Consider the following 13,853-nt stretch of genomic DNA (forward strand, 5'->3'; position numbering starts at 1 on the left):
TTCAAACAAAATCCAAACTAATAAGTACTGGAGCTCTCTGGCCACACAGATGCATGTGTGTTCAGGATAAAACTCAGAGTCTGGTGAAATTCAAAGTCTTAGAAAACCCAAGATGACATCTAATTTATATAAACACAAGGAATATCACAGGGAAATTAGAGCTATCACCTTCAAAACTGTACTTGAAGCACCTGAGCATAATGGACTTGTTAAACTTCTTTCATTTTCCTTTTTCACTGCTTCATTATTTCAAAAATCAATTGCAAAAGAACTCAATTTGATCAAAAGATGAAACCAAAGCATAACTACTCTCTAAAAAAAAAAAAGTAAATGACTTGTAAGTAAACTGACTGCCCAACAGGCAGGGTATCAATCATTCTTTGTCAGGGAGAAAGTTTGTGGGTTGTTTGTTTGTTTTAAATCAGCATCTTCTACTATTTATTTATCAAGGATATTAAAAATAAAATAAAAAAAAAAGAAAAACGCAGAAAAGAACTGTGATATATTTATAAAGCAAGGGACTAGATTTTCAGTTAAAGGTACTAATCTTACTGGTGTTGATGGATGCCTGAATCCAGTTCAAACTGTATTTTGCTAGTTTTTATCTGTTGCCAAGTAAGATATATCAACCATCTGGTGTCTGTAATATCTTCATCTCCCAAACTAAGCAGACATCTTTGTAGAAAACTGAACAGGCAACTCCAAGACAAATCTAAGTACTACCTATGCATATCGACTTGGGGTGTAACTTCAGCGCTGTAACATTTGGAGTGCTACAATCTTGATTCGGTGGAGCTCCTAGGTGCATAGAGTATTAAGAGTCACTTTGACGGATATTCAAACTTTAAAAAAAAGCAAAATGTTGATTTTTTTGCTCTTGCAAGGCATGTTAATGAGCCAATTTGTATCTGCTTTTAAACCACAAAATACATGCAGAATCTGAGATTGAAAGTCAAGTGTATCATCACAATATAGACAAAGGGATTATAAGGAAAAATATTAATTAAAAAAAAAGATGAGGCCATTTAGCTCAGCAATTAAAACAGTGACTTGTGGTTGTAGAAAAAAAGTAATATGGCTTATTGCAAATTATACAGTAAGGCACTCTAGTGCTTAACATGTTAATCCCCAAAAACCAGTTTTCATTTATTTGATACACTGCAAATGCCTATAAGCATATGCTAGTGAAAGGCTGTTTGTAACTACACCTAACTTGCAGGGAGAAAAAGGCACAGCAATATTTGTGAAGTTGCATGAAGGTTTAAACAACTGTAGTAATTATGGGACATCTGCAAAATTTCAAACAGGACTTAGGCACATGATGTACTTGAGCCTCTGCAAGTTTCCTCCACTTGATATGATCCTTTTCAAACCATCTGCAATGCAAAGCAATTCAAGCAGCACTCTTTAGCCCAGACCTAAACCCTGTTCTCCCCATCCTCATCAAATCTCAGGTACTCAACATATCTCCTGTTCCTGCTGGAGAACCCATCTGTCTTACTACATTCTCAGTTTCTCAGGAAAAATGTGTCATTTTCAAGCCACAAACTTGCTGTGCATCACAGGCTAATTCAGCAAAGCAGGACCCTGCACACTGAATCCTCCCAAGCAGCACTCAATAAAACTACCCAGCGAATTCCACTACTTGAACAGCAGGCATTGTCTGATTCTCACTGTGCTCCTTACCAGTTTCACCTGAATTTGGGTTGAGTTTGGAGAGGGGAAGGAGGAAACAGGTATGAGTAGGAAAAACAAACATACAAACAAACAAAAAATCACAAATAAAGAATACCTAGGATACCTGGAAGTCTTGATGATATCTGCATAATGGTCTTGCAGCACCAAAGGGGAAGGAGTGATTAGGTAACTCTGAAAATAAGCCTTTAGTTGGGGCTTTATCTAAAACCTACTGAAGTCACTTAGATGAGTTCTGTTACCTCCAGCAAATTTTGTATGAAGACCCAGATCTGCAGCATTAGACATGATAACCTATGGCATGACCCTTCTATAAGATTATGAATTTATCATCATTTATTTTTTCAAAAAGTATGGGGAATGTCCCAATATCACTAGCAAAAAAATCTTTCCTTACTTTTTAAAACACACACATATATACACAAGAACAATGCTGACTGCTGACTTGATGCTCTTTGATGTGTGAACATGTAAGACAATTGGAGACATTCCAATTATCTCCAGTTCAAAGTTAGGCCAAAATTAGAAGTAGTTATGAATAATGTATTAGGTTTCAGTAGAAACAGCAATGCTGAGCAGAATAAAGATGAAAGTTTAGCTTAGCTGTGAATATGTGAAATAGGTAAGCAACACCGCTTACTTAAACAGACACATTGGAATTGCACATCCTCAGAAGTTCAATTAAGAAAACATATGTCAAAACAGAGTTATGTGACAGATTATATATTGCTTTCAGATGCAATTCTGATATTTTCAGGGTAATATTAGAAGCTGAAGTTTTTTATGAAACTTCCACTAACTTCTTTATGAGGCTTTTTAGAAGGAATAACCATGTCAAAAGCCTTGCCATTTACCATAGTAGCCTAGGAGTTAGTTCCCAGCCAAAAGATACATCTTGGAAGGTTCATTTGCCAACACACACACACTAGCACAGATCCTCAAAGGGTGCTAAGCGGTCTCTTTCCATTCATTTCAGAACACTACCAATTTCCTGAAAATCTAGCATTTTAATTAAGGAATAGACAGCTTCCAGGTGGTAATGCTTCTATAGTTGGATAAGTTATTCTTGCTTGGATGTCTATATTATGTTCCAGGTAAAGATGTCCAGTGGGCTTTTCCACCATTGCCTTAGGTTCCTGCAATTCCCCTTTACTTTGCGAATTTTGTGAAAAAGATTGGGTCTCAGAAGATGATCAGTGCAGACTGTAAGAAAGAGAAGATACGTATGGCTACTTTTTGGGCTTTTTGGCACTCTTATCAGAGACCTATCTTCCATTATCCACCTTGTATCATCATAGTTCTTTGTAATGGTGGGCAATCTGAACTAAGCCTTTTCAGTTAGGCAATGGCTGGCACTTAGGCTCACCCTTGTTACTGACAGCTTTGACAAGGGTTACTGACAACAGGTCAGAGACGACTTTTCATGGCTTATGCATGAAGTAACCTGTACTGTTATTTACAGGTACCCTTGTTGAAATCCTTTGTTGCCTTCCTTCACTGACTTCAGTTTAAGTGCATTAATATTTTGCAAACCATAAAAATGAAGTGACTACATAAAATAATCCATAAAATAATTCTCTAGACTTTTAGTAACAGTAAACAAGCTTTAGCAACAACAAAAAATTCTATCAGTTAATAGATTCACTGGGAACTACAAAACAATAAAATACATATTTCGACAAATTAATAGAACATGTTACATAAGTTAGTTAATGTACTAGCTATTGTGAATGATTATTTTTCTATATCATGTAATACAAGGCTTTCATTTACTTTAGAAAATAACTACCAATAGAAAACATTAGCATATACAGGGCCTTTCATCTTTCGTTATAGAATTACAATTCCATTTCCTAGAACCAACTGCTCCCTTTGAACAAACACTTTACTTCGATAGATATAGGTGTGAGAGGTGGGCTTTCAACTTCATCTGCCAAGGTCATATAGCAGGACCGTGCTCAATCTACAGAGATATTTAAAGTGACAACACTTCAGTGCCTCTATAGTCTCAAATTTCTCCTGCCTCACCCAATTTTTGTGCCAGTGAAACAGCGGATTCAATAAGAAACATAGAAATAGGAACAATGTGATTTTTCCCTTTTTTCAGCCTGGACTTGCACAAAGTAGACTATGACAAGAAATTCCTCAGCCTACTTATCTCAGTGATGTGATACAGACTGGTGTAGAGTCATGGGAAAATTTTGTTTATAATGTTTAATGTTATGAGCATAATCATCCTTGGAACAACATAAAATAATAGACTATAGTGTCTCCACTCTCCTGATTTATGTAAATCTAGAAAACGTTTACATTGAAAACACACAATAAAACATTTTTAAATCTCTTTGATTAAAATTAGGTTAGGCTTCACTAATTAATTGAAAATATAGTTATTTAAAAAATATAGTTACTTAAGTAAACGCATTTGCAACACTTCATGTGAAGCAAGTTGTATTTTTTACTGCAGGTTTAGGCTGCCTGATTTCCTTTTAATTAAATCTATAGCACAACTAACTCCCAGTGGGATGTCTTGTAAATTTGGATTTCTAGCTCATCTTTGCCATGCATGTGTTCTGTGGGAGCTGCTGATGAGAAAAGAGGAAATTATAAAATGCTCATAAGGAATTAGTCTCCCATAGAAGAAAAAAAAAAATAATCTTATTTTCAGTGAACAGTCTCAAATTATCAATCACTACTGCAACATTGTTAAGTCATTACTATTAAATGGCTGTATTTGAAGGCAAGGCACTTTGAAGTCATTTTCCTGCATATAGATCTTAGGGTACTACCTGATCAAAACTCTCATATAATCAGGAAAGTTAAGGGCATTGTGAATAGACTGCCCAGGAAATCTGCCATGACGCGGAAATCTTTTACTTTCAAACCAGCAACTTAAATGGCACTCACACAGTAGGTAGCTATCAGTTCAGGACACACAGGAGCATGAGGGAGGGAGGAGGAAGGGAGAGGGTGGGGTGGAAACCAATATATTTTAGTTATTGTGTAATACATGTGCATAAACACACATACTAGTGTGAGCTTTACACAACATTTTACATGTATAGTCACACTAGTTTGTTTCAAAAGTCTACAGAGAGGAAGTTAAATAAAAGAGTTAACTATATTTTTCTGAACAAGGGGAGGCCACACTTCTGAACGCCGCTCAATAATTCCCAATTACACTCATTTTTATTGCAGCCATTTCTTACAGATGGCTATCCATTTCACAAACCCATCTAATATCTTTCTGTAGCTTCTTTCCTCAGATATGCCTACAATCCGGACCCATTTCTATCTTGTCTATCTCTGGAGAAAACAGTTTAGTTAGGAAAGCAGGAAATATTAATAAAATAGCATTCAGCCGCAGGAGCACTCTGGTATTCTACAGAGATTGCAGACTTCTGAGCTCTAGACCCTTTCACCAACATGACTATTTATTTTAGGGAGCTTTGGCATCCCCACAAAAATAAAAATAGCAATTAATAATTCAAAAATAATATATAAAAAAAAGGCAAACACAGATAAGTATTAAAAACCATCTCCAAACCCAAGCTAAGAGCAAAACACGCTCTGCTCATGGTATGCACAGCTTTTGCAGACACAAGAACCAAGTCTAATGAGGAACACAAGTGAGCACCAGAAGGAACAAGCTTCCCCTGGGGAAACAATATCAGCTTTAAGTTTCCCACAGGTTCATGCCTGGGGAATCCCCTCAGAAGTTTCTAGCTGACCTGACATCTGTTTCATGGCACTGGAGCGAGGCAAACAGCAGCAGTAAAGTTAAAAGCCAGATACATCAGAACATAAAGGGCTTTTGAATTCATTATATTAGTTTTAAACTGTTTGCTTCTTCTTTTGGTGAGAAGGGGGGAAATATTTAAATTGTAACATTTAAGTAAAATAACAAACCAGTTTCCCTAAACAATCTTTAATATTAGCAAAATGAAATTGAAAAAGGCAGAAAAAAGGTTAACAAATTCAGTAATTATTATCCTAATGACATCAAAATAACTAAGTGTTCAAAAAATATATATTCAAAGGGACATTATTGAAACTCGGTATCCTACAACATATCTAGCTTTCAGGTGAGTGTCAGTCCTAAACGGCAAGGCCAAATGGGTTCAACGCACATATTGTTTTTTCATCATCAGTTATTTTAATTGTGACTTGATCAAAACAGAACACAGAGAAAATAAAAGGTCCAGGAAGACACTAGATCTTTTTTATTTGCAATTCACTTACATTTATTTTCTTGTACAGATATTGTCATAAAGGGTTGGGCCAAAGTAGCTCAGTCATGTGAATTCTTTGACTAATGGTTCAATTAATTTCACTAGCATATAGGTAGCTCACTGTTTTGTATGGGGGTTTTTTTGTTTGTTTGTTGTTGTTGTTTTACTTTCAACATTTATGCAAATATAGCAGGGAGTTTGTTCACCTGCAGCTTAGTCCTCAGCTTAATCCGGTGCAAATCTGACCATTTAGGGTCATAATATTTTAGTGTTTTGTGTTCAATAGTTTATGCTTGCATAGTCTAAGGCTGTATCCTGGGACATATAGGATAAATAATGTATCTGAGACAATATCCTATGTTCTGTACTACTCAGCATCAACTCAATACACATTTGTTTATTCACTGTGGTTATGATATGATAGTGAAAGTCCTTCCTACACAGCTCGAACTATGCTGAGACACACTGCTCATCTACACACACATTTCTAATCAGGCTTAGGGTTCATCCGCCTGTTCACTAACTCTTGTTATTAATCAAAATGCTTTCTTAAAATAATATTTTTAACACATAATTTGGTGCCAACTTCTTTCTAAAACTAAACCATACTTAACTTTAATTTATCAATATTTCTCCATATCTTTTGCTCAAGATACTGTTAAGACTATCATACCTGGATTCTATTCCAAATAAAGTCATTAGAATTAAACCAAAGGCTGTTAAATGCCCTGTAAACTGAGCAGATTTTAGCCCACTCTAAAGCTCCCCTAATAATTGCTGCTGAACTTCTTGGTTGTATCAGCAAAAAGTATCCAAGCAATAGATGTGTACAGGAACTGAATTACTTGCAGTAATTCAGGTAAAACAGACACATCACTTGTTTAACAGAGATTTGTTTGAGTACTAATACAGCTGCAAGTTACTACAAATGAGCTCATCAGCCCAGCATTTCTCACCACCAGCTGTGAGATAAAATGTATAAAACCAGAGAGTTTGAAAACAGGAAAAAAATAAACTAATCCCATCACCGACTTTAATGAATCTTCCAAAATACCTGTGGGAATGCTAACAATGTTGCTGTCATAGTTCCTGCTAAAGTAAATAGAAGGCTGACTAGTTAGACTGGCAATTTTGATCTGCTAATTGTGATGCCCTGAAGCTTATAATGCTAAAAATAAACTTCTCTTTTGTTGAGCTGGTTAAAAGAAATAGCAACCCACGTGCATTTACAAAAATACCATACCAAGAAGATTGACATCGGCACACATGCAGATTTTTCTCCCCCTGAGCACCAAATTGCTGATGTATGTACATGCTCTCTTCTTGGCATAATTGATTTCCACTTTCTGCATGGTGGCACATTCTTGGAATAGCTGGTGTCACAGCAAGCATGAATATGCAAGTGAAGGACACACTAGCTAGGATAAGGCCAGAAGTCCTTCATCTTGAACCCAATTTAAAATAGAATATCAGTTGCTTTCAAATATTCAGCTTGAAAAGACTCTAAATAAAAGTAATAAAAAGAGTCCATATTACATTAACATAACTCTGTTCTTCCATGTTATAGTCAAAATCAGGCTGAATCACAAAGATTTAAACCAGCTTTTTTTATGTTTTTTTTTTTTGTCCTTTCTTGGAAAACAAAATGAGAAACAATGAACAGATTCCGTCATATCTAGGAAACCTATAACATGAATAAGAATGGAACAATCCTACAACTATAGTAGAAGCAGCTGTTCAACTACACCCCTATTGCCTAAATTGTCATTTATGCATGACAAGTTGAAGCAGCTCCTTTAAGCAGAGCAGGCTAGGCCAACTATCTTTTCCTGAGATCTCTTCCTTTCACTCACTCTCTGACCAGCTGTCCTATGCTTTTAAAGGACCTCAGGTCCTCAGACCCCTGTAAGATATTTCTCTTGCTACATCATTGATTCAAAAGAGGAGCATCGCTCCTTTTCATTTGCCCTCCCCCTCCCCCCCGCTTTTTTTTTAGCAAAGTTGATTCATCCACACTAATCAAGAATATAACAAGGACATCCATGATACATTACAGTGTTGTTTTCCAACCAGATGTACCTTAATCTCCATCAGCAGGCAAGATAAAGCCTAAACTACAGAATTCTATGACCAAAGCCTCTGTGAAAATCAGGAACCAAACTACCTATTAGTGAACTTCTTCAGGTAGCTGTGCCAAAATAACCATTAAAAATCTCAGTCACTAATTAACAGCCACACACCAGTACCATACGCAGCTTGCGCAGGATTATGTTAAATCTCCTATTTTGTCAGAGGCACAAAAAACTGTCCTCTCTAAATCCTGGGGAAGATCTTTCCTTTCAATCCAAGGGGGAGTTAGAATACTGAGCATCAGTGAAAAATTAGTTTCACACTGCTAAGCAGTTATTTTCAATGGTGTCACAGGACTGACCTTATGCCAGTGAAAACACAGTCCACTCCACAGATATGTAACCAGATTTTCACAACTAGTTTTTCCTTTCAGGTAAAACTGAAAACAAACATAGCGATGAAACACATCTTAAGTTGTTCTTATATTTTCAGCGTGGTTTGCTCTGAAAATTGCAGGATATCTCAGGGATAGAGCTGGTCTAGATGTCTTCAGCAAAACAGTTTTAAAATTGAAAATACCATTTTCAAACTACATTCATTGGTTTTGACAGAACTGTTATGTGGAAAGATTTATCATGTCCCAGGTCAGAGAGAGAGAGACAAAGGCACTGTCAATAATAAGCACAGACCGATAGTTAGTGTTCAACCCCACTTCAAGTCTCACACTTAAAAAGATTTGCTCAGTTCAAAACCACGATTTGATACTCTTTTCTCCCACTCCCATCTGCTACCAAGTTATTAATATGCCATCAAGTTATTCTGCAGCATGAATCTCTGAAATTTGGAAATCTTCAAATTAATATCAAAGAGGTTTGAGAACAGCTTTCAAACCTTAAAATTTGTATGCAACAAGGAAATCTTGAACGTATGTACACCCCTACAAATAAGGCCAAAAACCTAATGTTCCCTAGAGACATTCACCTGAAGCTTGAAGCTCTACCTACATTCTACTCATTAAATTATAAATTCTTACAAATGGTCCATACCAGCTCATGTTCACGCAAAAGCCCCATCTGGGGCCACTGCTGTTCTTGCTTGTGGAGTAGAATGGAGGTTCCTGGACAAAACCCTCATTTCAGGTCCAGATACAATGATTCAATCTATAATCAAGGCCATCAATCAATAAAAAACATTAGTATAGAGTGAATTTTTAATTCACTGTTCTTTTTCATGTTCCAGATGACAATATTAGGCTATAAAGCCCTCCAAAACACCAGAATATACTGTTATAACTCTACTTTTAAAGGTGATAGTCATACAAACCAGATTGTGGAAACATACTGCCCTGTGGGTATAATGTACTACTGGAACAGAATATAACAGTGACATTCTATACCCTGGCCACTTTCAAGGCCTGTAGATCAAGAGGCCTGTAGATCAATAGTCTCAGATCAGCATTAATGACAGTAGTAATAACTTGCTTTTCTTAAGTACAGTTATGTTTTAAATATACACATAGGCACATTTGAGTAAGTTGTTACCAAAACTCTCTTTTCTAACATCAGTGGAAAAACCTCAAGTTTATTCCTCCATGACTCTTGCATCTAACTTTATAATCTTCACTCTCAAATCAAACTCTGCTCCACTTTCACGCATTTTTATTTGCTAACATTCCTTAATTTTACAAAGTTATTGATCAGCAACTTTCCACTTAAGATGTAACCATACTAGGAAACTGTATGCAAAAGCTTACTATCCAAATATAAAAACATACAAAGGAAGTGCAACAGTGTTAAAACATCCTCATCAACATCTCACAGATGAATACCAAGGCACAGTGGGATTCTACAATTTGTCCAGCAATCTGTAGCATAAGCAGGAATAGAACCCAAATACTGCAAATGCCAACCCAGTTCATTAATCAACAAGATAATAAAACATGTTAAACTGATACTAGACACTGTAAGAGAGGGTGAAGCAAACTTCAAGGTTGAGACAGTCATGGCACGACCGCTGCTGCCTCACTCTGCAGTGAGATACTACTCCGTCCAGCTGGATTGACAGCAGTGTTGCTGCAAAAGCGAGATACAGAACAAGTACAGGCTCTGCTGATTCAACTTGCTCTAGGGTCCACCCACCAGTAACATGTGGCAATGCCTAATGAAAACATCTTCAAAATGCAGGCAATTTGTTGAGGAACAGAACTTACGTAACTGCAAAAACAATTAGACTTTAGAGAGTTCCTGTATCGACAGATTTCAACATTCAGAATACAGATAGCTAAAGGTCATCATCCACACTTTACAGAAAGAGAAATGGAAATAAAAGGATAACATGCTTCATCTGTTACATGCTGTATGCGCTGAATTTAGGTCTTCAGCTTCTCTGATTTAGAAAAACTACCTTTCCAACAGTATTGTAAGACTACACAATACAGTGCCCCTAAAATGAAACATCATATATGCTAGAGATGGAAAAAAATTCATTTTCCTGAGCTTGTATTCTCTGACACACACCCCCTAGCGTTTATACACATACATGTGTATGTGTATAAACAAGAAATATACACACACCCCTATACTTATACAGACACAGAAAAATACCCTAGACAGAATCTGCTGGACTGCAGAATAGAGAAGTTCGGAAAAACAGCTTGATGCAGTGCCAATAAGCATAACATAAGGCATTGTAGAGAACAGGGTAAGTCTCGGCCATTTATCTCTACATATAGTACTTTGGATCTTACCCAACCATGGCAAGAATCAGCTCCTATGCAATCTGTACTCTGGGGAAGAAGTATAGTCCATCAACTATTCCAAACCCCCCAGAAACCCTACATGCCCTTCACAGTACTGCCAGTGTGGTGGTGTAACAAGCCTTTGCCTATAGACCAGAATACAGACAGACAACCCTCAGAGAAGAGAGAGCTTGCCTAACTAGCACAGTTATCCTTAATTCTATTAGAATGTTCCTAAAATTCCCATATTTCTTAGTTCAAATAACAAGATAGATCTAGCTTCTGATGTCAAAAAACCCAAACAAGCAAACCCAAACAAACAAAAAGATCAGGGATTGTTTTTATAACAAACTGATTCTGTAAGTAGAGCTCAATTAACTATATATGTTGTGCTAAGATTTATGGACATATACTTCTATAACTTTCAGCAAATATTTGAATAACATGGGAAAACAGATTAACACAGCAACAGAATAAGATCTCATACTTGTTTTTCATGCATACTTATTTGCAGGTTTGCTGGTGGTGTTCTTAGCTGTAAATATTAGATAAGTTATTAAAAGGCGTTCATAGCCTTCAGAAAAAAAATATTATATTTATCTTACAGCGTCAGCATGTGAATTCCTACCTCCTGCTTTCAATAACCTTTTATAAAGATCTTAAAGATGTTTGAATAAGACTTGACAAAACTTGTCCCTCACCCTCCTCTAGTGTTACACACTAACAACATCCTAATGTGGTTTTGCAGCAGGTCAGACCACTGGATTCCAAGCTCACATTGCCTGGGACTTCCCTGGTGCCCACAGCAGGCAGCATAACTGGGGAAAGCCTCAAAGTAAAGAGATGTCAGCCTGCCACAGCACCTGCCCGCTCTAACAGTTGTGTGCTACAGCTAAGATATGGAAGTGAGACCAAGAACAAAGCAGCCTTGGCAGGGAGGAAAAGGACTGTTCTTTCAAGCTGTGATTTAAAATAAAATGTTGATTTTAAATAAGGAAAATAAACTCTATAGCACACCTGTTAAGATTTAGAAACCTAGGAGGAACTTAGCAGGCAAGGAGTAAAGATGAGTAGCTACAAATCTTTTCAATATTACTGTGTGTTTAGGATGGATTACAGTGCTTGTCCACAAAGGGTCAGCAAATGTGAATATTAATACATTCCTCATGTTCTTGAGTATATGCATGTTCCCAAATTCATTTACTCTGCCCACCTACCTAGACTAGGATGCTTACTTTCAAAAAGGCTTTTCCCACATTAATCACCATGGAAACCAGTGAAGCCTTCTACTAGATATTCAAACAAAGCCATTAAATAAGTTTAATAATAAAAAATGAAATTAACTAATATCTGGAGACAATGGAACAAATACTAAAACATCCCAATTCAAGTAAAACAGGATGGGAAAAAATTGTTTACGTGGGGGAAGGCTACAAAAATGGTAACCCTCAGCTGCTCCTGATTATTGGTGTGGGAGCTTGTGGGGTGGCTGGATTTTCCCACTGAGCATTTCCACGGCAGGTCAGGTTCTAGATACGCACCCAAGCCTACGTGTGCAACAACAGAGGCTGGTGCAGCCTAAGCCCTACAGTTTGTGACCAGCCCAGAGCTATCAGATGAATGGGTCAGGCAGTTGGAGAAGAGAAATAACTCCAGCAGAAAGAATAAAACCAGTTATTAGCAGGGAGGGTTGAGCAGCATCCCTCAGCACTGCAGTAATTACAGCGGGTGCTACCGCGTGTGCTGATGTAAACAGCTTAACAGGGAGAATCACGTCCCAAGTCTCTTTGGCCACGTCTCCCGTGCTGCCTCACACGAGGCTGTGCCGCGTGAGGACCGTGGCCCTCGCAGGCCGGACACACCAGCTGCTCCATCCCGCGCGTTGGGGGTCACGCAGCCCCTCGCTCGCTCCCTGCAGGAGGTGTCCCCAGCCTGGGTGGGGAAGCAGACCTGGGTGAGGAGCTTTCAGCCATGCAAGCAGCGCTGGGGGGGGTAAAGAACGAGTGATCTAGCGGCTTGAGAACTTCTTCTGGAAAAACAACAAGAAGCACAAAAACGCACCACCACAACTCAAATCCAAGCAAACACACATGAAAAATAAAACTAAAAAAAAAAAAGCAAAAATCAGCACCTCAAAAAAAAATGAAGCGTTTCAAAGAAAGCACCTTTGGGACAAACACCGGCGGGAGGCAGGAGGTGACATCCCCCTCGCGCATACACGCCCCCGCCGCTGACTCGGCTCCGTTTGAACCGGCCACGCTCGCGCTCAGCCAACAGGGCGCCGCGCTGGGCGCTGACGTCACGGGGCGGGGCCGGGCAGAGCTGTCAGCCGCGGGGCCGCCGGCGCTGCCGCCCCTGCCCACGCTTATGTGCACGGCGCCCAGGAAAATGAGGGTAAGCACGGCGGGTCGGTCGCTGCCGTCGTGGTCCCCACCCGCCCCCCGCCACGTGCGGACACCCCGAGGGGACAGCGCGCGGCGGGGCAGAGCCCCGGAGTGGCGGCTCGGTGTTACCGAGCGGGGGAAATCCCGTAAAGGTCAAAGGGACGGGACGGGTTCGCCTCGGCACTGCCGGTGCTCCGCAGCTGGACCCGCGCCGCCGGGTTTGCCAGCGAGCATCTCCCGCAGCGGAGCGGGGGGCGACCGCCCGGGGTCCCGGGGCTGGCTGAGCGCCCAAGCCAGCGGGAGGGCAGAGGGGCCGGCAGGTGCTGCCGGAGGGCGCCGGCTGCGGCTGCCCGAGCGCTCCCCGCCGCGGAGCAGGGGGCTGGTGTCCGTCCGTGGACAGCGCTGCGAGCTTCGGAGGAACGCGTAGGCTGCAGGGCCTCGGGGCGCTGCGGCTGCTCACAGGGGTATTTACTGGCCCCCCTGCGGGGGCTACCGCCCTTCAGCGCGGGGGGACCCCGCCGGGGTGTTCTGGGGTGGCCGAAGCCGGTGCCGCAGGGACCGGGGGCTGGTGGCAGCAGCCGGTCCCGCTGGGAGAGCCAGGGGCTCGGCTCCCGGCGAAGGTCGTTACGGGCTGCTCCCGAAACGGGTGTTTAAAGACAAAACCTATGCAACAATGAACGGCTTAAAGGTGTTTAAAACGCCAGGATACATTTCCTCCTAAAGTATCTTTTCAGT

At 39.9% G+C, this 13,853-nt stretch overlaps 1 protein-coding gene across 4 annotated transcripts in view; it reads left to right on the forward strand.

Moving 5' to 3' along the window:
- Window positions 1-13,853, forward strand: part of RASGEF1A (RasGEF domain family member 1A) — a 165,463-nt gene that overhangs the window by 124,394 nt on the left and 27,216 nt on the right. The window contains exon 1 of one of the 4 annotated variants that reach the window (XM_065067653.1): window positions 12,980-13,128. The exons of the other annotated variants lie outside the window; for them this stretch is intronic. Coding sequence (XP_064923725.1) covers window positions 13,102-13,128 — 27 coding nt within the window. The 5' untranslated portion in view covers window positions 12,980-13,101. Of the gene's footprint in view, window positions 1-12,979; window positions 13,129-13,853 lie in introns of those variants that run through there. 4 annotated transcript variants of the gene reach the window in all.

Source organism: Columba livia, chromosome 6 (assembly GCF_036013475.1).
Source record: "Columba livia isolate bColLiv1 breed racing homer chromosome 6, bColLiv1.pat.W.v2, whole genome shotgun sequence".
NCBI lineage: Eukaryota > Metazoa > Chordata > Aves > Columbiformes > Columbidae > Columba > Columba livia.